This window comes from Microtus pennsylvanicus, chromosome 14, assembly GCF_037038515.1.
Source record: "Microtus pennsylvanicus isolate mMicPen1 chromosome 14, mMicPen1.hap1, whole genome shotgun sequence".
Classification (NCBI taxonomy): domain Eukaryota; kingdom Metazoa; phylum Chordata; class Mammalia; order Rodentia; family Cricetidae; genus Microtus; species Microtus pennsylvanicus.
In genome coordinates, this window is record NC_134592.1 from 1708093 (window position 1) to 1734893 (window position 26801).

The 26801-nt window shown below is 44.0% G+C and overlaps 1 protein-coding gene across 1 annotated transcript in view; it reads left to right on the forward strand.

The window, feature by feature from the left end:
• Window positions 1-26801, forward strand: part of Dnah11 (dynein axonemal heavy chain 11) — a 315059-nt gene that overhangs the window by 142476 nt on the left and 145782 nt on the right. Inside the window, exons 43-48 of the mRNA XM_075947535.1 lie at window positions 522-672; window positions 3641-3772; window positions 6253-6426; window positions 19662-19866; window positions 21653-21818; window positions 22854-22956. Of these exons, the coding sequence (XP_075803650.1) occupies window positions 522-672; window positions 3641-3772; window positions 6253-6426; window positions 19662-19866; window positions 21653-21818; window positions 22854-22956 (931 nt within the window). The remainder of the gene's footprint in view (window positions 1-521; window positions 673-3640; window positions 3773-6252; window positions 6427-19661; window positions 19867-21652; window positions 21819-22853; window positions 22957-26801) is intronic.

The window sequence follows — 26801 nt, forward strand, 5'->3', positions numbered from 1 at the left end:
AGGCATGTCGTACATTTCTGAGTTCCTGACATTATCCTTGCAGGTTGGTCTTCCAAAGTCCAGTAGAAAAGCACATTGAAGTAGCCCCTATAGACTGTTCACCTCTTTATTTATAACTGAATTCTCATTACTAAATAATTGATGCCAAGATTAATCAAGAAAAGTGCCAAGCTGTTTTCATAAATAAAGCCTCCGTCACGAACAGCCTGTTCATTTGGGAAATGACACAGTGCACTTCTCTCTAAATGCAAAGTAATGGCCTACTTAGGCACGATTATGTTTGCCGTCTAAGAGCTGTGAGAAGTTTCCTTTACATTCTTTTCATTAAAGGAAAAATGGCCATTAAAACAAGTCTTTAAAGGGCCATTTAAAAATATTTTCCATTTGAGAAATAAAGAGAACCACTCAGCATGTCCATGAAGTGCTGCGCCAAGCTGTGTGGAAGGGGGAGCTTCGAACTCAGTGGCATCCTGCTTTTCAAAGCCCTTGTTCAGTAAAAGCTTTGCTGTGTTCCTTTTCAGGTATGTGGCCAGTTGGATAGACAGAAGACGGCATCAATCAGAAAAGGCCAATTTAACTATTCTTTTCGATAAATATATTCCTTTGTGCTTGGAGAAGCTAAGAACCAGCTTTAAAACCATCACTGCTGTTCCAGAGAGCAGCCTGGTGCAGGTCTGAGCTGATTTTTTATGCCGGGGAAGTCAGAACAGCACACATTTTGCTTGCTTAAAAAGATGGGGGAAGGTACTGGTAGGACTTCCCAGTGGGTAGAGGATCTTGGCCTAACACTTAATGATTTAAGCTCCATCCCTGAGCCCCAAGTGGTGAAAAGAGAGAACCAGCTTCTACAAACTATTCTGTGAATACCACTTGAGGTCCAAAGCACCCTGCATCCACACACGCGCACACATGAGGGCCAAGGCCCCTGCATCCACACACGTGAGGGCCAAGGCCCCTGCATCCACACACGTGAGGGCCAAGGCCCCTGCATCCACACGCGTGAGGGCCAAGGCCCTGCATCCACACATGTGAGGGCCAAGGCCCCTGCATACAAACACGTGAGGGCCAAGGCCCATGCATACACACATGCACACACGTGAGGGCCAAGGCCCCTGCATACACACATGCACACACGTGAGGCCAAGGCCTCTGCATCCACATGCGTGAGGGCCAAGACCCTTGCATCCACACATGTGAGGGCCAAGGCCTCAGCATCCACACGCACACACATGCACTTGCCTCCACCCATAAATACACATAAACAAGTAAGTTTTTAAAATATTTTCAGAATAGGTTGCTTCCAGCCTTCTGCTATAGCCCTTTCAGTCCTTGGACATTTGTGCGGAGCCCACGAAGTGAAATCTTTTCATTTTCTGCCCTCCCCCGAGATTTACACAGTTCTAGAAAGCACTCGTGAGCACACACGTGTCCATGCGGTCCTCGTGTCATCCCAGCACTCTGGAGCAGAGCTGGAGCAAAGTTGCTACACATCATTTCTTTAGTTTTCTAGCTGTCACTCAGAGCATAATGTCTGACAGAAACAAGAGACGAGAGGGGAGTTCATTAGGGCTCATGGTTACCAAAGAGTTTCAGTTCTTTGTAGAACCAAAGGCAAGACTGGGAACATTGAGCTCTGTTCATATCATGGTAGACCAGGAACCAAAGTTAGGTCATAATCTTGAGGAGTCTGCCACTAGGGATCACACAGTAACTGACTGCCCCAAAGGTTACATGCATGCACACACATGCATGCACACACATGCATGCACACATTTATACAGTACAACCATCTGGGAGATGAACATTCAAAACATTTCAGATTCAAACCACCACATTGCACAGAAAAATGCTCCCAATGTTTTCGAATCCAATAACCAGACGAAGCACAGGTGCTGACCAGTACAAAGAAAAGACACCTCTGATTGTATACACGTGCTCGTGAAGGTATGTCCGTGCGGGTGAAGAATCTGGGAGGATCCAGGAAGCCTTTTGTTCTGGTCCTCATTGTGAGACAGCTTGTGCCAGTAAAAGATGCAAGGGATTTGTTGGGGCTGTGGTGAGTCAGAGCTGTTCACAACAGAGGAGTCAAGGTCATGGCGGTAGGGTAGCAAGAAGCATCAAACTTCTCTAAGGGTTTACAGTGGAAATGCTTCCCCCTCCAGGAACAAAATTAGTTTCTCAGAACTTTGTTCCCTTCAAGTTACTGTGTTACCAAATTTGTTTGAAGCTGCATTAGAATAGTCAGGCGCATAATAAGAAGGGAAAGTTCAGGTTTTTGGATAATTCACACACCAATTAAGTAAACGATAGTATTCAACAGTAATTATCCGAGGTATAATTTATTTCTGAAAGCAGGTCTGAATTTATTCATAATGAATTAATTATGTGGTTAGCCTAATTAGACTTCCCTGGATGTAACGCTTGTACAAGGCGGGATGTGTTCTTTCTCGAGTCGCCTTGTGTATTTGCGTGATTCTCTGCAGTGCGAGGGGTGAGAAAACAGGCCCGTGGGAATTAAATGGTTTCTGCTCTCCATCTTTATTTTGTAGCACTCAGAAATGGCCTCTCATTCTTAGCTCTTCTAAAGCTGTTATTTTTGACCAGCGTTTCCCACAGTTTCCTAGAAGAACAGGAATTTAAGGCAAAATGCGTAGACAAGAGAATAGTTAAGACGACGTTCATACAAAGTCTATGCTGTGTTTCCCAGCGTGTGGAGCGCCCTTCAGTTGGACAAAGCATGTTAACTATTGAAGCTAAAGTGTGATTTTATCAGCTGCTCACCTCACACTCAGGAATGTTTTCGTGTAGTGTCAGGAAACGTGGGGCTGAACCCTAAGACTGACTGCTGTGTCTGCTGATAGCTGCTTTGATCTTAGTCATTCCTTTAGAAACCATGGTTTCTCCTCCCATGTAACAAAGCTACAAGAAACTGATCTATTTTGTTAGAAAGTTATCTCAAATTGACAGATATGGCACAATATAAAATGATAGAAATATGAACATTTTAACATTTCCTCTTCCTCCTGGTTAGGAGAGCAAGGTGCTCACATCACAGGTAGTGGGCCTGAATCGGGGCCTGTGCGGGCCTGGGGCAAGAGCTTTTGAAAGTTAGAACCTAGGGTGATTATAATTACTGACAGCTATTCTGTGCTCTAGGGAGCTAGCCCACACAAGGGGCTGTTACTCATCTGTGTAAGTGTGTGAGTGTGTACATGTGTTTGAGTGTGTGTGTGAGTATATGAGTGTGACTGTGTGATGTATGAGTGAGTATATGAGTGTGTATGAGTGTGAATGCTTGTGATGTATGAGTGAGTGTGAGTGTGAGGCTGGTTCACCTAGTTTACTTAATAATTGTTATTTGAATCATTTAAAATGTTTCTAGTAAGAAACATTTGGAGTACCAAATCTTTTAGTATTCTAAAGACTGATTAAAGTGTCTTATTTTTTTGAACCACTGACTTAGACATCTAAGACACAGCATTTTATTGTGTCTCTAAACATTAGCAAATCACTGAGTTTTAAAAAATTACATACTCTCTTAAGAATGAGGAAGAATTTGTAAGAAACTTGTTTGACCGTTCTCCAGCATTGGAAAAAAAAAAACCATTGCCCTAAATGAATGGTGTTTCTTTTTTTTCAGACTGTTTGTACTCTTTTGGAGTGTTTGTTGACTCCTGAGAATGTCCCCCCTGACAGCCCCAAGGAAGCCTACGAAGTCTACTTTGTCTTTGCCTGTGTCTGGGCATTTGGAGGCACTCTGCTTCGAGACCAAGTATGCCAAAAGAGTTTCCAGAGATGCGAACTGGTGGGGAAGTTGCTTTTTAAAATGTGGTTTGCATCTTTTAGTTGTTATCACCCGTCTCTGGACCTGGTGTGTTCTGAGCTGTGGAGACTGCCCCCTCCGGGGCATCGCTGCAGTCTTGGTCAATACTGGTGCCATTGTTTTCCAGGGTCATTCTGCTTCAGGTAAAGCTGTCCCCTTGCACAGCAGTTCTGACACAGTCACATAGGCTTCTGATGGCCTACAGGAACAGCTTAAGACATAGCTTGTGCGAATACACACCTCATCCCACCCCAATATACAAGCCATTTAGACTTACCATGTGCCAGAAACATATGCGTCTCACCTCCACCATCTACTTCCAAGTGCCTTCTTATGTCATCTCTGTCACATTGCTTCAACACAGCCTCCACGTGCAGAGAAAGCCAAATTTTGTCTCTCCTAGAGACAAAGATTTTGTGCCAAGGGCTCCTGGTGGCTGCTGCAGGGTCTTCCTCAGATGTGCCCTTCTTCAAGGCCCACACCTCCTGGTGCTTCAGCGTGTCCCTGGCCACGGTCCTCCGGTACTGTAACTCTAGTTAAAGTTGCACACCACTGGCTAGCCATCCCGCCTTCTCAGCGCTCCTCAGGCATAAGTAGGGAATTCCCCTCAGAAGGCATCGCATCCAAAAGTGACCCACATCCTGCTAGTCCTCACTAGTGATGGACGCAGAGCACAGCTCTATAAATAAGTCGAGCCTCACAAATCATTGTCACCCTGTCAGCTGCCAGATGTCCTTCTCTGATCTCTAAGTGCTCCCATGGGACAGCGGTCAGTGCTGCTTTGAGTGGGAGCCAAGGGCTACTCTACTCTGCTTCCTCTGAGCCCCCTCTTCCCTGTTGGGCCGAGGGTGGACTGAGGGTGGATGTCCCATTTGCTTCCTTCCATGCTCCAGAACAGTCACTTTGCTTTAACAAGTTTAGCAATCGAGGATGCACCACGAAGTCATTTTCATGATAGAATGCTTAGACAAAGCAAAATTTGAAGCGAAGTAGAAGTCAGGTGTATTTTGTGCAAGAGAATGGAGTCAGTAATATCTGTGGATTATTAAAAATCACGTTGGCTTGGCTTCAGACCAAAGTTTATAGGGAGATAAAATATCCCATGCTTTGCTATGAAAATAGTTTCAATGAGGGTAAATGCCCGGCAGGAGCATGAACTCTGCTAATTTGGAGGTGGGTAGTGGAGGGACTCTCCTTCAGAGTGCTCACCCCACCAGTGTGGTCTCCACCACCTGACTGCTCCTGGGTGTGGACAGCCCGGTACTCAAAAGGACCATCAGAGCCCAAGGACACAGGGACACCAAATGAAGAGGGGGATTCAGGAGCTGGAATGCTGGTTGAATACAAGATTGCCAAAGGCAACGAACATGCACAGCACTTTCAGATTTTGCTGAAATTCACTAGGTCAGGTCAATACCATGGGTATGGGAGTTCCTGCTCCAGAACTCTGGGAACATATGAGTTGCTGGTCCAGGTTTCCAAGAATACGCAGTTGATAGACCGACCATCTCAGGATGTAGGATTCATTTTATCAGACCATTGAGTTCATCTGATTCCCTCAGCCAGACCACTGAGGATGTAGGGGATGCTGTTGCTGCATAGGTGCTGTCCCTTCCTCATGCACTACACCCTAGTAATCAAGACAGTGAGAGCTTATAGGTATCACTTTATCAGACAATACCGCCGTAATAGAGATGGGGTGCTGCCCCGTGACTTCGCTGGAGGACAACAGCTCATCTCTATGGGGTTTTCAGCCAGACTCACAGTTCAGTCCTGCTGGAAACCAAGGCGACACTGTCCACATTTTCCCTGTGCACTTCCAAATCTATGGGGCCTGTGGTGGGCCAAGTTTTAAGAACACCTTTTGTTAGTGACACAGCATTGGCAATGTATTACTTTTTAAAGCAAAGACTTCAAGTAGTGTTTTTTATTATCATTATTTTGTAAACACAAAGATATCAAATAGCAAAAGAGTCTGGAGGCTGGGAACTCAAAAGAAAAGACAGATCTTCTGTCCATATATGATTTAGTGCTTTAAAAAGCATACGTTCTTTTTCTGCTGTCCCCATGAGTGGTGCTAACAGTGGAAGCCAACCACAGTGTTACTCTCCACTGTCCAGCAGTAGCTGGCACAGCGATTTGCACAGTGGTTCACTGTTAGATTGACTATCAGGAGAGAAGTGAGGCTCTCCCAGCACTGTCTTGCTTTTTAAGCCGCTTTGTACCCCTCGTGGCTGCCTGTCACTCACTACTTCCGATCTGCATAGCAGCATTGGTTACAGCTCAGACCTAGCGTTCAACGTAACTTCCCACCTAGGAGTTTGGTTGGCATTTATGACGCAGCACCCCACAGACCCTGCATACAGCAGAATTTGTAGGGACTGTATTCTTTCCGGGTCTATTCTAACAAGTTCTCCTGTTCTCCGTAGCTTTCTGATTATCAAGCCGACTTTAGTCGATGGTGGCATAAAGAAATGAAAGTCGTGAAGTTTCCGTCCCAGGGAACCATCTTTGATTATTATCTGGACCACAAAACTAAGAAGTTCCTGCCTTGGACCGATAAGGTGCCTCCGTTCAGCATGGATGTCGATGCGCCCCTGAAGGTAGGTGTGCAGAGCCTTCGGAGGAGATAGCCTGTCCTTCTCCTGTTTGTGCTTTCTGCTCTGTGGACCAAATGTTTCCTCGGGAGAGAAGAGTCGACCGTGCGGATGCTCAGAGAGGAGGTCCATATCTCTGCAAACTCTTTGCCCCTAGGTTCAGCATAACCCTGTGGGAGTCACATGCTTATAATCTCTAGAAACCGCACAAACTCTGTAAAAGCCAGAGGCAGGGTTTACTTAATTCAATTATTCTTATTTCTAAGTTATGTAAACTTTTTGGACATCACTTTTCACATAGAACATCCTTCTTTTGCCACCCCTGACACAAATGATGCGTTTGATCTTTACAGCACTAGCGGTCCACATGAATGACTTCTCTTCATACATGGTCCATCCCCATTTCTCTTAGATTGGGTTATTCTGTGACCAGCTTCTTGTTCTGCGTTAGCCTCCATTTTTTTAAATTTATTTATTTATTAAGGATTTCTGCCTTCTCCCCGCAACCGCTTCCCATTTCCCTCCCCCTCCCCCGATCAGGTCCCCCTCCCTCATCTGCTCAAAGAGCAATCAGGGTTCCCTGACCTGTGGGAAGCCCAAGGACTGCCAGCCTCTATCCAGGTCTTGTAAGGTGAGCATCCAAACTGCCTAGGCTCCCCAAAGCCAGTACGTGCAGTAGGATCAAAAAACCCACTGCGATTGTTCTTGAGATCTCAGTATTCCTCATTGTCCGCTATGTTCAGCTAGTCCGGGTTTATCCCATGCTTTTTCAGACCTAGGCCAGCTGGCCTTGGTGACTTCCTGATAGAACATCCCCATTGTCTCAGTGTGTGGGTGCACCCCTCGTGGTCCTGAGTTCCTTGCTCGTGCTCAGTCTCATTCTGCTCCTGATTTGGACCTTGAGATTTCTGTCCGGTGCTCCCATGTGGGTCTCTGTCTCTGTCTCCTTTCATCGCCTGATGAAGGTTAATATTCATGAGGATGCCTATGTGTTTGTCTTTGGATTCACCTTCTTATTTAGCTTCTCTAGGAACATGAATTATAAGCTCAATGTCCTTTATTTATGGCTAGAAACCAAATATGAGTGAGTACATCCCATGTTCCTCTTTTTGGGTCTAGCTTACCTCACTCAGGATAGTGTTTTCTATTTCCATCCATTTGTATGCAAAATTCAGGAAGTCCTTGTTTTTTACTGCTGAGTAATACTCTAATATGTATATATTCCATACATTCTTCATCCATTCTTCCGTTGAAGGGCATCTAGGTTGTTTCCAGGTTCTGGCTATTACAAACAATGCTGCCATGAACATAGTTGAGCATATACTTTTGTTGTATGATAGGGCCTCTCTTGGGTATATTCCCAAGAGTGGTATTGCTGGATCCAGGGGTAGGTTGATCCCGAATTTCCTGAGAAACCAAAACACTGCTTTCCAGAGTGGTTGCACAAGTTTGCATTCCCACCAGCAATGGGTGAGTGTACCCCTTTCTCCACAACCTCTCCAGCAAAGGCTATCATTGGTGTTTTTTATTTTAGCCATTCTGACAGGTGTAAGATGGTATCTTAAAGTTGTCTTGATTTGCATTTCCCTGATCGCTAAGGAAGTTGAGCATGACCTTAAGTGTCTTTTGGCCATTTGAAGTTCTTCTGTTGAGAATTCTCTGTTCAGCTCAGTGCCCCATTTTATAATTGGGTTGATTAGCCTTTTACGGTCTAGTTTCTTGAGTTCTTTATATATTTTGGAGATCAGACCTTTGTCAGTTGCGGGGTTGGTGAAGATCTTGTCCCAGTTAGTGGGTTGCCTTTGTGTCTTAGCGACAGTGTCCTTTGCTTTACAGAAGCTTCTCAGTCTCAGGAGGTCCCATTTATTCAATGATGCCCTTAGTGTCTGTGCTGCTGAGGTTATACGTAGGAAGTGGTCTCCTGTGCCCATGTGCTGTAGAGGACTTCCCACTTTCTCTTCTGTCAGGTTCAGTGTGTTCGGACTGATATTGAGGTCTTTAATCCATTTGGACTTGAGTTTTGTGCATGGTGATAGATATGGATCTATTTTCATTCTTCTACAGGTTGACATCCAGTTTTGCCAGCACAATTTGTTGAAGATGCTCTCTTTTTTCCATTGTATACTTTTAGCTCCTTTATCAAAAATCAGGTATTCATAGGTTTGTGGGTTAAAGTCAGGGTCTTCTATTCGATTCCATTGGTCGACTTCTCTGTTTTTATGCCAATACCAAGCTGTTTTCAATACTGCAGCTCTGTAATAGAGTTTGAAGTCAGGGATGGTAATGCCTCCAGACAATCCTTTATTGTATAAGATTGTTTTGGCTATCCTGGGTTTTTTGTTTTTCCATATAAAGTTGATTATTGTCTTCTCCAGATCTGTGAAGAATTTTGATGGGATTTTGATGGGGATTGCATTGAATCTATAGATTGCTTTTGGTAGAATTGCCATTTTTACTATGTTGATCCTCCCAATCCAAGAGCAAGGGAGGTCCTTCCATTTTCTGGTGTCTTCTTCAATTTCTTTCTTCAAAGACTTATAGTTCTTGTCAAATAGATCTTTCACTTCCTTGGTCAGGGTTACCCCAAGATATTTTATGCTATTTGTGGCTATCGTGAAAGGTGATGCTTCTCTGATTTCCCTCTCTGCTTCCTTATCCTTAGTGTATAGGAAGGCAACTGATTTTTTGGAGTTGTTCTTGTATCCTGCCACATTACTAAAGGTGTTTATCAGCTGTAGGAGTTCTTTGGTAGAGTTTTTGGGGTCGCTTATGTATACTATCATATCATCTGCAAATAACGAAAGCTTAACTTCTTCCTTTCCAATACAAATCCCCTTGATCTCCTTATGTTTTCTTATTGCTATTGCTAGAACTTCAAGCACTATGTTGAAGAGGTATAGAGAGAGTGGACATCCTTGTGTTCCTGATTTTAGTGGGATGGCTTTGAGTTTTTCTCCGTTTAATTTAATGTTAGCTGTCGGCTTGCTGTAAATAGCTTTTATTATATTTAGGTAGGACCCTTGTATCCCTATTCTCTCCAAGACCTTTATCATAAAGGGGTGTTGAATTTTGTCAAATGCTTTTTCAGCATCTAATGAAATGATCATATGGTTTTTTTCTTTCAGTTTATTTATATGGTGGATTACATGGATAGATTTGCGTATGTTGAACCAGCCCTGCATCTCTGGGATGAAGCCTACTTGATCATAATGGATAATTTTTCTTATGTGTTCTTGGATTCGGTTTGCCAGTATTTTGTTGAGAATTTTTGCGTCGATGTTCATGAGTGAGATAGGTCTGTAATTCTCTTTCTTGGTTGGGTCTTTGTGTGGTTTTGGTATCAGGGTAACTGTAGCTTCATAAAAGGAATTTGGCAATGACTCTTCTGTTTCTATATTGTGAAATACATTAAGGAGTATAGGTATTAGTTCTTCGTGGAAGTTCTGGTAGAATTCTGCATTGAAACCATCTGGTCCTGGGCTTTTTTTCGAAGGGAGATTTTTGATAACCATTTCTAATTGTTCGCGAGTAACCGGTCTATTTAGATCATTCACCTGGTCTTGGTTTAGCTTTGGTATATGGTACTTATTTAAAAAAATGTCCATTTCTTTTGTATTTTCCAGTTTTGTGGCATACAGGCTTTTGTAGTAAGATCTAATGATTCTCTGAATTTCCTCTGTGTCTGTGGTTATGTCCCCCCTTTCATTTCTGATCTTATTTATTTGCGTGTTCTCTCTCTGTCGTTTAATTAGTTTGGATAGGGGTTTGTCGATCTTATTAATTTTCTCCAAGAACCAGCTTTTTGTTTCATTGATTCTCTGGACTGTTTTCTGCATTTCTATTTTGTTGATTTCTGCCCTCAGTTTGATTATTTCCAGTCTTCTACTTCTTCTGGGCGCGTCTGCTTCTTTTTTTTCTAGAGCTTTTAGGTGTGTTGTTAAGTCCCCAATGTATGCATTCTCCGTTTTCTTTAAGTGGGCACTTAGTGCTATGAACTTTCCTCTTAGCACTGCTTTCATTGTGTCCCATAGGTTTGAGTATGTTGTCCCTTTATTTTCATTAAATTCAAGGAAGACTTTAATTTCTTTCTTGATTTCTTCCTTGACCCAGGTGTGGTTCAGTAGTTGACTGTTCAGTTTCCATGAGTTTGTCGGTTTTTTGGGGTAGCATGGTTGTTGCCTTCTAACTTTAATTCGTGGTGATATGATAAGACACAGGTGGACACTGATATTTTTTTGTATCTGTGGAGGTTTCCTTTGTTTCCGAGTATGTGGTCAATTTTTGAGAAGGTTCCATGAGCTGCAGAGAAAAAGGTATATTCTTTCCTATTTGGGTGGAATGTTCTATAGATGTCTGTTAAGTCCATTTGCTTCATTACCTCCAATAATTCTCTTAATTCTCTATTAGGTTTCTGCCTGATTGTCCTGTCCCTTGGAGAGAGAGGTGTGTTGAAGTCTCCTACTACTATTGTGTGTGGTTTGATGTCTTCCTTGAGTTCTAGTAACATTTCTTTTACATAAGTAGGTGCTTTTATATTGGGGGTGTTGATATTCAGGATTGAGACGTCATCCTAATGAATTGTTCCTGTTATGAGTATAAAGTGACGATCTCGGTCTCTTCTGATTGATTTTAGTTTGAAGTCAGTTTTGTTAGAAATTAGTATGGCCACACCTGCTTTTTTCTTAGGACCATTTGCTTGAAACACCTTTTCCCAACCCTTTACTCTGCCTGTCTTTGTGGTTGAGATGTGTTTCTTGCAAACAGCAGAATGTTGGATCCTGTTTTCGTATCCAATCTTTTAGCCTGTGCCTTTTTATAGGTGAATTGAGCCCATTAATATTAAGTGATATTAATGACCAGTGGGTGTTTACTCTGGTTATTCTTATTGCTTTTGGTAGTAGAGATTGTGTGTTTCACTTCTTTGAGATGTGCTGGTGAAGGGTCACTAGATGCCTGGGTTATTGTAGGCAGTGTTGGCAGTGTTGGATTCCTTGGGTTGCGATTTTCCTTCTATTACTTTCTGTAGGGCTGGATTTGTGGCTACGTATTGTTTAAATTTGTTCTTATCCTGGAATGTTTTGTTTTCTCCATTGATAATGAATGATAGCTTGGCTGGGTATAGTAGTTTGGGTTTGCATCCATGGTCTCTTAGCTTCTGCAGTACCTCTATCCAGGACCTTCTGGCTTTCATAATTTCCATAGAGAAGTCAGGTGTAAGTCTGATCAGTTTACCTTTATAAGTTACTTGCCCTTTTTCCTTTGCAGCTCTTAATATTCTTTCTTTAACCTGTATATTTTGTGTTTTGATTATTATATGGTGAGGAGATGTTTTTCTTTGATCCAGTCTGTTTGGTGTTCTGTATGCTTCTTGAGTATTTAAATGAATATCTTTCTTTAAGTTGGGAAAGTTTTCTTCCATAATTTTGTTGAAAATATTTTCTGGGCCTTTGAGCTGTGACTCTTCTCCTTCTTCTATTCCTATTATTCTTAGGTTTGGTTTTTTTATTGTGTCCCATATTTCCTGAATGTTTTGTGTTGAGAATTTGTTGGCTTTGCTGTTTTCTTTGATCTGTTCGTTTATTTTCTCTATGGTGTCCTCAGCATCTGAGATTCTTTCTTCTAGCTCTTGTATTCTATTGATTATGCTTGTTTCTGTAGACTCTGCTCGTTGACCTAGATTTTCCATATCCAGCTGGTCTTCAGTTTGTATTTTCTTCCTTGCCTTCATTTCAGTTTTCAATTCTTGAACTGTTTCCATTACCTGTTTGATCATTTTTTCTTGGTTTCCCAGGGTATCATGTACGTATTTACTCATTTCTTCAAACTTTTTGTTATACTTCTCATCCATTTCTATAAGGGCATTTTTTACATGTTGTTTAAGGGACTCTATTGTCTTCATAAAGTCAATTTTTTCCACTTCTTCTGTGTTAGGTTGTTCAAATACTTCTGTTGTAAGATCATTGGGTTCTGGTGTTTTCATGTTGTTTTTCAGATTATTGGGTGAATTCTTGCCTTGGCGCCTGCCCATCTCCTCCTATTGATCCTATCTAATGGGGCTTTTAAAAAACCAGATCAGGTTTCCCTGCTGGCCAAGGGCTCCGCTTACAAAATGCCCTTGCTCTGTTTCCTGGTTCCTGCCGCAGGCCAAGAACCCTCTCACCCCTCCGAAGGGTCTTCAGGACAGGACCAGGCTCCCCGTGTGCCAGTGACCTGGCCAACCAAAGGCCTACCTTTTTGATTCAATTGTAGTAGGGCGATCTGCTCTCCTTATTGCACGCCTGTCCCCGCCGCTTGGGTCTGCCTCCGCGCCTGTCCCCCAAAGCCTCTTCCTGAATGCAGTGTTGTGCCGCTGCGTCTGGCCGCCGCGCAGGCGCGTGTGGCCGCCTTGCCGCCTCTGTGCGTCTCTCTCCTTTTAAAAAAAATAACATTTTGAATCATTTTAGAGCTTGCTGTTGGAAACAGTGCTGGATGGATGGCTGAGAGGGGACAATTGTCACCTCTGTGAGGAAGCACCTGGTTCCAAAGAGCAGGAACTCAAAGCTGTGGTTTCCTGGAGCTGTCACCAGAGCACACATGAGAGTTATAGGTGCAAGGGCAAAGCTAGACCTACAAGTTCACAGTGTAGGGTAGGCCCGTTGACTCCGGTCTTCATCGATGTGTTCACACTCATGCACATGCATGTATTTGTCTGTCTGCTTTGCCTCCTCCACTTTGATTAGTTTACAGGAATTCTCATAACAAAGTGAGGCTTACTAGGCAGCACAAACAATAGAAATCTACTTTCTCACAGCTCGGAAGGCTCCATGGCAAACAGACAGGGAGGGGATGCTGTCCTGAACCTTTGGTCCCCCAGGGTAGCAGCATTGAACCCTTAGCCTGAGCTGTCAGTCCCAGCTCTATGTTCTCAGACAGCAGCAGTCTTGGCCAACTGAGTCCAAAGAAGAAGCCCTGCCCTCTGCAGCTGAGGTTAGTGCCCTTTGGGTCCACGGTGTCAGTGACATCAGTAGTCTACACTGCATTTTAAAGTCCCAGAAGTCCCAGACCTTTGGTCATGCTACCCTGTATCTCTCCTGTCTAAGGTGGAAGACCGGAACACTAAAGTCCCCTTTAGAGTTTGTTGTCTGTGGGCTAATGGCCTCTACCAGGCTCTGCCTCTCAAATGTCCTATCACTGTTTTCCAAAACTACCACATGGGACCAAGACTTTAACCCAAGAACATCTGGGGCCCACACATGGCAATGACTGCAAATGGCACCTCTAACACAGTGGAGCCCACCTGGACGGGCACCTCTAACACAGTGGAGCCCACCTGGACGGGCACCTCTAACACAGTGGAGCCCACCTGGACGGGCACCTCTAACACAGTGGAGCCCACCTGGACGGGCACCTCTAACACAGTGGAGCCCACCTGGACGGGCACCTCTAACACAGTGGAGCCCACCTGGACGGGCACCTCTAACACAGTGGAGCCCACCTGGACGGGCACCTCTAACACAGTGGAGCCCACCTGGACGGGCACCTCTAACACAGTGGAGCCCACCTGGACGGGCATCTCTAACACAGTGGAGGCCACCTGGACGGGCACCTCTAACACAGTGGAGCCCACCTGGACAGGCACCTCTAACACAGTGGAGCCCACCTGGACGGGCACCTCTAACACAGTGGAGCCCACCAGGACGGGCACCTCTAACACAGTGGAGGCCACCTGGACGGGTACCTCTAACACAGTGGAGCCCACCTGGACGGGCACCTCTAACACAGTGGAGCCCACCAGGACGGGCACCTCTAACACAGTGGAGGCCACCTGGACGGGTGATTCAGGCAGAAAGCTGAGTGTTAGGAGGCCCCCAGCCATGTTTGCCGCACACTGCAGTCTGCCATCTGTCCAGCCTACCTCCATTATGGCTGTCCAGCAGTATTTCCTAGCTGATTGAAAACTGGAGACAAAAACCTCTGTCAGAAGCTGATCTATCTTATCATTCATATTCAAAAGAGAACAAAAGCAATTTTAGTCAGCAAGTTTTATTGAACTGAGAAATCCATTTTCCTCCTGGAAGGCTGTGCACTGGCTTTACATCCAATGGTACCAGTGTGGCTGTGCTATTAGCAACCTTGTTATATGCTGCAAGGAGAGCCCGCTTGTTTGTCCCAGCAGCCTGGCTAGCTTAGCCCCAAAATAACCCCACAGAAACTGTATTCATTAAACACTGCTTGGCCCATTAGTTCTAACTTATTAAGGTTTTTTTTTAATTTATTTATTATGTATACAGTGTCTGCCTGCATGCGTACCTGCTCCCCAGAAGAGGGCACCAGATCTCATTACAGATGATTGTGAGCCACCATGTGATTGCTGGGAATTAACTCAGGACCTCTGGCAGAGCAGTCAGTGCTCTTAACCTCTGAGCCATCTCTCCAGCCCCTAGCTCGAACTTCTTATTGTATAACTCTTACATATTAATTTAACCCATGTCTATTAATCTGTATATTGCCACATGGCAGTGGCTTCTTGGGAAAGATTCTAACAGGTGTCTGTCTGTCTCAGGCTGAGTATCTATGGTGTCTCCTGATTCTGCTTTCTTCCTCCCAGAATTCAATTCTGTCTTCTCCGCCTACCCACGTTCTGCTACTATCAACTAGGCTAAGGCAGTTTCTTTATTCATTAATCAATGGAAGCTCCACACAGAGAGAAGGACTTCCTACACCATTTATATGCTGGAGCAGGAGGTCCTTTCTAAATAATTTAGACTATGATCTAATTAATTCTTTTTGCATGTATGTGTTCATGTGTGTGTGTGCAGGTGTGGAATGTGTGACTCTGTGTGACTGCATGTGCAAATGTGTGCATACGGAGACCAACACTGCGTGTCTGCTTCAGTCACACTTCTCCACCTGTGTGTGACTGCACCTGCACATGTGTGCATACGGAGACCAACACTGCGTGTCTGCTGCAGTCACACTTCTCCACCTGTGTGTGACTGCACCTGCACATGTGTGCATATGGAGACCAACACTGCGTGTCTGCTTCAGCCACACTTCTCCACCTGTGTGTGACTGCACCTGCACATGTGTGCATACGGAGACCAACACTGCGTGTCTGCTGCAGTCACACTTCTCCACCTGTGTGTGACTGCACCTGCACATGTGTGCATACGGAGACCAACACTGCGTGTCTGCTTCAGTCACACTTCTCCACCTGTGTGTGACTGCACCTGCACATGTGTGCACACGGAGACCAACATGGAGTGTCTGCTTCAGTCACACTTCTCCACCTGTGTGTGACTGCACCTGCACATGTGTGCATACGGAGACCAACACGGCGTGTCTGCTTCAGTCACACTTCTCCACCTGTGTGTGACTGCACCTGCACATGTGTGCATACGGAGACCAACACTGCGTGTCTGCTTCAGTCACACTTCTCCACCTGTGTGTGACTGCACCTGCACATGTGTGCACACGGAGACCAACACGGAGTGTCTGCTGCAGTCACATTTCTCCACCTGTGTGTGACTGCACCTGCACATGTGTGCACACGGAGACCAACACTGCGTGTCTGCTTCAGCCACACTTCTCCACCTGTGTGTGTGTGCACCTGCACATGTGTGCATACGGAGACCAACACGGAGTGTCTGCTGCAGTCACACTTCTCCACCTGTGTGTGACTGCACCTGCACATGTGTGCATACGGAGACCAACACTGCGTGTCTGCTTCAGTCACACTTCTCCACCTGTGTGTGACTGCACCTGCACATGTGTGCATACGGAGACCAACACTGCGTGTCTGCTTCAGCCACACTTCTCCACCTGTGTGTGACTGCACCTGCACATGTGTGCATACGGAGACCAACACTGCGTGTCTGCTTCAGCCACACTTCTCCACCTGTGTGTGACTGCACCTGCACATGTGTGCATACGGAGACCAACACGGAGTGTCTGCTTCAGCCACACTTCTCCACCTTATTTTTATGCAAATCGCTGAACCTGTAACTCACTGTTGGCTAGACTGACTGTCCAGGGAGTCCCAGGGGTCTCCCACTTTTGATTTCCCAGTGCTAGGATGATATGCACTTTGGTGCCTGGGTTTGTATGTAGGTACTGGTGATTCCAACTCTGGTTTTCATCCTTATATGGCCCACACTTTACCAGCTGAACCGTCTCCCTAGCTGCAGTTAACTTATTCTTTACAGCATCCTGGTCATGAGACACCATTTTATACCTGGAGAAACAGAGAACCAGATGAGAAATGTTTCCACAAAGGTATTTGTAGTGACCATAGAATGACAAATGATCCTAATTTCTCTAGGTCTGAAGAAATTTCCAGAATGTTGAAGTATAGGTGATGGTGCATGCCTTTAATCCCAGCACATAGGAGGTAGAAGCAGATAAATCTCTATTGAGTTTAAGAAGCCATTCTGGTCTACAGAGTGAGTTCAAGGACAGCTAGACCCATAGAGAAATCCTGTCTCAAAAAAGAAAGGAAGGAAAGGAAGGAAGGAAGGAAGGAAGGAAGGAAGGAAGGAAGGAAGGAAGGAAGGAAGGAAGGAAGGAAGGAAGGGAAAAGAAAAAAATAAAAGCACATTAACTTTTAAAACCAAGAGACTTGGCCACACCAAAACAAACAGAGCAGCCTGCCAGTGCAGCTCCTGACTCCATGTTCTGCAGGGCTGTGTGAGGAGTTTGTGCTGAGCTCGGGCTCCACAGGATAGATTCCTGTCCAAGCACCTGCACTCACTCACCAACTGTGGCACTCTCCAAGTGACCCGATGGCTTAGGGTTTCTATTACTGGGAGTAGACTCCATGGCCATGGCAATTCTTAGAAAGGAAAACATTTAATTGTGGCGGCTCACTTACAGTTCAGAGGTTCCGTCCGTTATCATCACAGTGGGACATGGCATCGTGCAGGCGGACATGGTGCTGGACAAGTAGGTGAGAGTCCAACATCCTGTGGGCAATGAAAGCCTACTGAGTTACTGGGCAGTATCCTGAGCGTAGGAGACCTCAAAGGCCACCCTCACAGTGGCAGACTTCCTCCAAGGCCATACCCACTCCGACAAAGCCACTCCCCTTGAGATTGTGAGGGTTGATTACATTCACACGTCCACACCTGAGCTCTCAGTGTTAGCTTCCTGCTCTCTGAGGAGGATAGCTCGCAGGTTTGCCGTGGATCCTGGGTCGCGCAGCAAGTGTTCATTCCTGGTGCTCCTATACGAAGGAAAGAGCTGACAGCCACAGAAAAGTCCAGTGATGACAACTGTAGGCTGGAAGGGAAACAGCATCTTGGATGTTTAGAAGTCTCACGTTTAATGGCATAGAACCCGACCTGGCCTTCAGGAGGTGTTGGTGTCACCGTGTGAAAGGGAAGTTGGAGAACAATTGGTTGTGTCAAGACCGTGACTCAGAATGATCCACAGAATACTTCATTTTGGTCAGTTGGCACCAACCACGTAAGGAGGAACTTTGTCCATTATACGTATGTGTGTTTTTAACGTGAAAAATCAACCCTGTAAGGCTTTTTATGTATGTTTGTTGGTCTTGTTTACCACTTTTACATTTGACCACTAAGAAATGCATCAAAATAGCAGCTATCTTTCAATTGCTGTGCAGAATTCAGTCTCTGCATCTACCTTTTGTCTGAATATTTTATTCTAGTCTGTATTTCCCAAGTCTGTTCTTTAATATCACTCTGTGTGTGTGTGCGCGCGCACATGCATACATGCATGCAAGCCTCTGGTAGCTTCTGAAGATTGAATTCACGTTGCCAGACTGCCACAGTGTAGACAGAGACTGCTTGGTCATTTCCCGACTGCTCGGAGCAGAAATAAGCACACAGAAACTGTATTAATTACAACATTGTTTGACCAATCACTTAAGAGTATTGTTAACTAGGTCTTATATCTTAAATTAACCCATTTCTATTATTTTACCACCAGGTTCGTAGTTTACCAGTAAGGTTCCCGGGCATCTTTCTCCTTCAGCAGCTACATGGTGTCTCTCTGACTCTGCCTTCTTTCCTGCTCTATCTGCTTGGAATTCGTGCCTTGTTCTATTCTGCTAAGTCACTGGCCAGAACAGATTTATTCATTAACCAATAAAAGCAACACATATACAGAAGGACTTTCCACACCATTTCCCCTTTTCTGTTCAAATAAAAAGGAAAGTTTTAACTTTAACATAGTAAAATTACATATAACAAAACAAGTATTAAGCAAAAATTATAGTTACAGTATTTATATCTACTTTATATTTTATCATAACTAAGGAAAACAATAATTATAACTATTTATTTTTTCAACTCCATCAAAGACTCCAGAAGGATATAATATTACCTAAGTTAACAGGAAGTGCATTGTAAGAAACTTTCAAAACTCTAGAATTGACAGAGACATCTCGCTGCCTGGAAAGTCACCCAAAGTTCTTCTGTACCATTGGGGCATCTATCTTCAGCCCACAGGCCCACAGTATTTGGCAGACTTTTTCATGAAGCAGGAAATTTCAAAGACAGTTCCACCTATATTGCAGTTTGTCAGTCACTTTCTTTTGTGTCCTGTAGAATGTCTGGCGGACTCTTTTATGAAACAGGAACCCTAAAGGATCATCTCACCTTCTTTAGGCCTTTCCTGATGAGCCATTTGGCCAGCAACTCTGAGCCTCATTTTTAACTCATTTTCTTTTGTTCTTGTAGGGCCATTTCAAATTTCTGTGAATCATTATGGTGTCTGAATAAATAAATACTAATAAATTGCCAAATTTCAAAGTATAAGCATAAAGACTTAATTTTATCAAAATGTTCACATATGCTTTGGATCTGGGCACACTCTACCTGCCTCCAACTGGTATTTCATTGTGCTGAACCCTATTGCTTGGACTGTGCCATTTGTGCCTTGATACTGCTCCACCTCTGTGTGTAGCTCCATTTCCCAATAGTCTCATCAGCTTTGGAAGAAAGGAGACACTTGAGACCATATCTGCTTTATTCTCTCCCATACCTACAACAGGGAAGGAGGAGCTCTGGGAAAGGGACTGGGTGTGTCCTTCCCTTGGAATGATGTTGTCGGTTGTCTCTGCTCTAACAATTGATAACATTTCCCAACTGCCCCCTGAAAGCTGTGACACCTGCACTCCTGGACATGAACTTACACAAAGAGTTCCTTGGGTCTTAATTCAAAACGGAGTGTTGGGTCAGCCTTGAAGCTCGGTAATGCCTCTGTCTCTCTCTAACCCTCCTCCTGCTTTTCTCTCTTAGACAGTTCTGGTACACACATCGGAGACAACTCGTCTTAGGTATTTCACTGAATTGCTACTTGAGAAAGGCAAACCACTCATGCTAGTTGGAAATGCAGGAGTGGGGAAAACGGTCTTTTTGAGCGAGACCCTGGCAAGTCTCTCTGAGGACTACATGGTGTCCCGTGTGCCTTTCAACTACTACACGACATCGGCAGCGCTGCAGAGTGAGTGCCCCTTCCCTGGTACACAGATGGGCCCTTTGATGAGACCTACGCAGCTGCTGAAGAGACGGTTGCTCTAAGATGGTCTGAGACAAAGTATCTCCATCTATCCCAGGTGTACTCCTGCTTCCGCCTCCTGAATGCCGGGGTGACAGATTTGTTGGGATTATTTATTTGTAAACCAGCAAAAGTTTACATTCACAAAGCTAATTATGTCACCTTTAAACCATATAATTCCCTGTAATTAGTTCATGGAACTGGATAATACAAGGGAGTTAGAAAAGAACCCTCTGAGCAGAGAAAAATGTAGAGCTCAATAAAAATTAAAAAAAAAAGAAAGAAAAGAAAAGAACCCTCCGGTTACTCTTTCAAGTAAAGAATTAAGTCCAGAGACATTCAAAGTATATCAAATGACAGGGCCATTATATTTATTTAGTGTGGGTAGGTGGTACACATGTAGAAGACAGAGAACAACTCTCTGGAATCGGTTCTTTTTTTCTACCTTGTAGGACCCCAGGAATCAGATTCAGTTCATCAGGCTTGGCAGCAAGCAAGCACCTTCACCTGCTGAGACATCTCAGTCACTGGCTTTGACAACTCAGTCGTGTGTGTGTGTGTGTGTGTGTGTGTGTGTGTGTGTGTGAATAAGGCTGAACTACTGAGTGAATGTATGGCAAGAAGCACAGGCTTTGCACCCAAAATCAGGTGAAGGCCGACAGCATGAACAGTTGATATCAGCAACCCTGTTGCTGCCCAGCACAAGGAGAGGAGCAGCAAGACACCGAGGGCTCAATTGCTGATTGAAACTGTTGGGTTGCTCTCAAAGTGGATTCCTGGGATGTATGCGTGCATGTGAGTGTGATTTTCATGGCTGTGTTTCTGAGTCAAGTAATGAGCTTCCTTTCCCTCCACCATCAGCATACTCAGCATCTTCCTTCAGTCAGCTTGTTTTATGACTGAAATAATTAGAAAGCTGATTCTGTTTTGTCTCTTTAGCAAATATGTATAATTTCTATACTTGTATGAGGAATGGATTCTGTTCAGAAGTGCAGCATAAAGATTTCCTTATGAGTTAAGCATGGGAAACTGGGGTTCTGCTCATCAGTTCAACAAATTATATGATAAACTACATCTGGTTCCCAAGGGGGAGACGGGAATAAGGTTGCTTAGCAGATGCTTATCAAATCAGGACAAGAAAGAGTTACAGGTGTCAGTGTCCAGATGGGAGAATTTCAACGCATGACATTGGTTATGCCCAGGCAGAGATTTCGGATGGAAGGCCCGGCTTCAGCAGAGAATGCTGTAGGAGGCAATGGACTGAGTCTGAAAGGTGTCTAGGGGATGGTGGCTGAGGAGAAGAGCAGAGGGTTGGGGTCCGAGCTGCTGCAGACAGCGAGGTGAGCTGTCCAGTTCGGGGACAGTCATGGGAAACATAGAGTAGCTGAGCACCATAGCTGTGGAGACTGGGCTGTACAAACCGAGGACATTGCATCCCACATGGTAGCATTGGTGGACCATTGAGAGTGAGCAAGAAACTGACCAGATGCTAGCTGCATCTTGGGAAGAAGATTGATTCCACTGAACCACATACCAACTAATGTGGCCCTGGCTGGAGGCCAGAGTGAAGGAAAAGGAGGTGGTGGTAGGAATATAAGGAAGTGACAGCATTTGTAGACTGTGGTTGGGTCGGAGAGGATTCCTGGCTGATTTGATTTGGAAACGATTAAGTAAGGGTAGAAATGTTACACTCTGCCAGCGATTTGTGACGAAATTATGTACATATTTTTAGGAATTCTTGAAAAACCTCTAGAGAAAAAAGCTGGTCGCAACTATGGTCCAAGAGGAAATAAAAAACTCGTTTATTTCATTGATGACCTGAACATGCCTGAAGTGGACGCCTATGGCACTGTCCAGCCGCATGCACTGCTTCGGCAGCACATTGACTATGGGCACTGGTAAGCAAAGCCCGCATTCTACCGTCCGCCAAGAGCTCGTTATTACAGTGCAGGGACATTTGAGGACAGAATTATCCCAGGTCAGACAATCTGGGATTTTCTTTATCTTCCATTTGTAATCTTGATTTTATGTGTGTGTATGTATGTATATGTGCATACATATTTGTATATATGTGTCATGTGAGAAGGTCAAAGGTCTATACCAGATACCAGGTCTCTTTATATCTCATTTTTTGAGACAGGGTATTTCATCGGACCTGAAACTCCCTCATGCTAGACTGACCAAGCCCAGGGATCCGCCTGTCCCAACTGCTGGGAGTGCAGGTGCATGCTGCCAGGATGCTGGTGATCTGATCTCGTGTGTGTGTGTGTGTGTGTGTGTGTGTGTGTGAGAGAGAGAGAGAGAGAGAGAGAGAGAGAGAGAGAGAGAGAGAGAGAGAGAGAAAGAGAGAGAGAGAGAGAGAACGTGTGTGTGTGTGTGTGTGCGTGTGTGCGTGGCCAGCACCCTACTCACTGAGCCATCTCTCCAGCCCTCCCTTTGTATATCTCTTTATCATATTAATCAGAGCAGTTTCCCTTTTTATCTTTAAAGACTGGATTGAAAAGTAGTCAAGGAACATAGCAACTATGTGGAAATTAAGTTTTAAGTTATTGAAGGAAAGCTTGGCTTTACCCTATAGGATGTGAATGTTCGATCCGGGCTCTCTAGTTTGCTATCCGTGACTTGAAGATGAGGTGAGGGAGCCCCAGCTCACTCACCAATCCTCGCTGGGAGGACAGCATAGTTTGCAATCATGTTAGAGCCACGTGGAAACCAATGGGCAGTAATAGTTTATATTGATTCAGCTTCTGATCTTGGCTTTGGCCTCCAACAATTCTCAGCTAAGATTTTGATGTCCTAGATAAGACCAAGAAGGTCAAGTTTGCAGACTGGTCATAAAGCTAAGGTGTCTGTGATGAAACCCTTCACAAGCTTGGGGCTCCCTGTTTTGTCATCTTGTCTTTAGATTTGAGGTTCTGTTTTCTGTCCCTTAGGTATGATCGACAGAAGATGATGCTTAAGGAAATCCGCAGCTGCCAGTACGTGGCCTGCATGAATCCTATGGTGGGCAGCTTCACAGTCAACCCAAGGCTGCAGGTGGGTTTCATTCCGCTCTCCCTAGATGTCCTCGGCTGTCATATTCAGGCCAGGCTGGGCATGTTGGCACACTCTTGAAATACCAGCACTAGGAAGGCTGTGTTGTAAGTTCAAGGTGAGCCTCGGCCACACAGTGACTTCCAAGGTAGGCTGAACTCCCTAGTGAGACCCTCCCTCAACAAAATACAGCATCTTGTTTCTTGGTACTTATAAAGCAAGACTCCCACTGGACAATTAATTAAACAGATTTGTTTTTCCTAATAAATCCAGTATTTTTAGTTAAGTTTTATATTTATTGCAATGAGTTGACAGCATTTCTGTCTAGGCCCACATCCACCACCACCTGCTTCATTTGAACTCTGTTTAACCTCTGCATTGGTTACATTTGACAAGGAGATGCTGGCACATAAGCATTCAGGAGCACTCAGAGTTTGCACTGGGGTTCTTTGTCCTCCCTGTTCTGTAGGTTTGACAAATGTATAATGTGTCCACCATCAAAATATCACACTGAACAGTTTCTCTCCCTGAAGAACCTTCTGCATCCCCCGCAGGCATCTTTGGAAAATCATTTTTCCAGTTTTGTTATCATACTAAAATACATGTTTCATAAAATTTATCAACTTAACCAATCATTCTAAGTGGACAGTGAGTGGACTAAATGCTTTTTTCTGCCACATCACCACCACCTGTCTCTGTGAGACTCTTCTGTGAAACTGTAACTCTGTCCATTAAGCAATGACACCCTTTCCTCTCTGCTCCCAGCCCTGACAGTCACCATCAGACTTTCTGTTTCTCTGACCCTGCCTTCTCTAAGCACTTCATTTAGTGAAACGTACACTGTCTGAGGACCGGTGTACTTCACTTAGCACATGGAGCACACTGCAGCATTTCCTTCTGAAGCCTGGGGATGCGCTGTTCTGTCTTCCGTGCTCCATTTTGCGTATCTGTTCACTCACCGTGAACACCGGGTCACTTTCATGTTTTCCTGCTCAAGAGAGAATAACGCTGCTCTGAACGTACGCACACAAATATTTCTCAAAAACTGCTTTCGATTATTTCGACTGTCTACCCAGAAGTAGAATACAAAATCAGATAGTAATTTGCCTTCCTCCCCCTTTTGTACTGATGCACAAACGCATATGGAAATTAGATGCGGCTGATTTCGGTATTCCCTGCAATGCCCTCTTAGTGCTGTCCTTTGATTTCTGTTTTATTATATTTCATGTATCTTTGTGTTCTTTATTAATTTTTCTAAAGCCCCATGCACCTGCACTGGCAAGAGGTTTTTTTGTCAAGGCTGATCGCCAACATGTGGTGCCCAATATGGGGCGTACCGGTAAACCGCAAAACGCACAAAAGTGTGACCAGGAGTACAAGGGAGTATGTAAGGAACCCGCAAAAAAAAAAATCACACCACAGGTAGAGAGGTGAATGATGAGCGCTCAAAAATAAATAGTAGATAATAAAAAAGTAAAGAGAAAGGTGGGGCAAAAATTCAGGAGTAAAACTGTAAACATTTATAAATATGAGACAAAAATAATATTCAATTATAAATACACTTGCTTGGATCAATAACTAGTGGAGCTAAAGTGAAACAAAGACAAAGATATTTAAAGTTTATAAATATTATATTCCTGCCCCCACACTGGGAGTTTGCATCCCTGCCTTCCGGCTGCTGTGGGACTCAGAGAGGCCTCGCCATCTCCCATGCAAGCAGCGGTGCTTCAGTCACGTAGATACAGCCTTTGTTGCTGCTGTACAGGTGGGAAAGATGGAGGGAATGCGGCGTTTGACCTAGCGAGGGCCTGAGTTACCTCTGAGATTATGGCAGTCCACGCACACATGCTGAAGCCAGCTGAGTCTGACCCGCGCTGTGCTGTGGATCCAGAAGAGAGAGGCAGAAGACAGGAGAGTTTAAAGGGCTGCGCCTCCCACAGTCAGCACCCAGAAATGCCTAGAGGCTAATTGACCCATGAATCAAGGGGCCTATATAAATAATTCTATGACTTTTAGAAGAGGAGAGGATTCAGGAATTCTAATTTTGTGATTACAAAATTTAGAATAAAAAAGCAAGGTTAGTAAAAATCAGCATAGCTCTACCCTCCTGAGCTTGTGGACACAGCAGTCTCAGAGTCACTGCACTGCTGGATACATAGAACCTGAGGAAATTTGTCAGTCACCTCTCATGTCAGTCTATGGTGAGACTGCTAAACCAGAACCTCCTGAGTCCAAGTCCCTGGCGGGACAAGTCCAAGCAGCAGAGGGAGCATGGTTTGTGCCCACCACAGGTCCCAGAGGCAGCTAAGAGCCGAGCCTTATCTGACAGCCAAGCCACAAAAAGGTGCTTCAAGAAACTGCAGCTTCAGGCCCAGACACATGTCTGTAAAAATGTAAATGAGTACAAGTTAAGCCTGTCAGCTAGATAAACTTGCAACTTAGATCAAAAAAGTAGCTACAAACCTTTAATAAGACATACAATGGTAAAAAACGTATTTAAAATATCCATAAAAAGACCTTGAGCCACTACGTAAACTTCTTAAAAGAAGCAGTGATCCAAATTCCAGGAGATAACTTACAGAAACCACCACACAGGTACTCACCAAGGTAGAGTATGCTATACAAAAACAGCAAATACATTTTATTGTAATTGTAAATAATTAGCCTTGGCAAACATGTATATTACCTATTACACTTACTCCTACAACAGTATTATGGTAAAATGGTCCACTTTTATGGCTATATCTTCCCATTTTGCCATGTAAGATATTAAACCTTATTTTTTAAAGAAATAGCTTACTTCACCCAAAAAAATGAATAAAATCTAAAAATTATTTTGGCAAAAAAGACAGCTATAATCACTGTTCCTTATACTAAGTAACAAACTAATTGGTTATTTCAAAACAGTAATTCTTGGACAATTGCATTTGCTCAATTTAAAGGCCCAATTAATAATCTTTTCCCAGCTGATCCATTGTTGCAATTCACACAGCTATATTCCTTTATTTTTCCTAAAGTTGTAAAAAATATCCCTTAAAAATGCTATGTTAACTTTTACAAATGGCTCTTCCAATAAAAGAGCTACATATGTTGTTGATGGTAAAAAGGAATTGTGGAGTGTGCCCATGGCTTCTTAAAAACACAACTTCAAAATATAAAAGCAAAACAATTATATCCTCAAACACCACAGAATGCCTTAAGCAATATACTTTTTACACTAAGCTTCTTAAATATAGATGTCCATAAACAATCTTAATTAATTTGGGATCAAAGATATGTGGTATGGGACAATTGTATTCTGTCAATTATATTTTAAATAACTGCTGATTGGTCAGTAGCCAGGCAGAAAGTATAGGCGGGACAACCAGACAGGAAGTAGAGATGGATCGATGAGAACAAGAGAATTCTGGGAAGAAGGAAGCTTTTTATGCAATTATGAGCCCAGCACAGAAGTAAGATGTGACTGCCTCGCTGGAAAAGGTACTGAGCCATGTGGCTAACATAGCCAAGAATAATAGGTTAATATGAGTTATGAGAGTTAATAAGAAGCCTGAGCTAATGGGCCAATCAGTTTATAGTTAATGTAGACCTTTGTGTGATTTCTTTGGGACTTAACGATTGCGGGAACCAGGCAGGACAGAAACTCCGACAACAGATACGTTTGCACTTTTTTTCACAAAAAATAAAATAACTACACATACAGCAGACAAGTATGAGCCCTGATGACATCACAGCCACTGATGATTCCATAGGAGAAGAAAAAGGGTTCCTGAATGCACAATCCTGATTTCCTCATACCATAATGCTATGGGTCAAAAAAAAAGGGCCCCTAAGCCAATGTTCCTGAC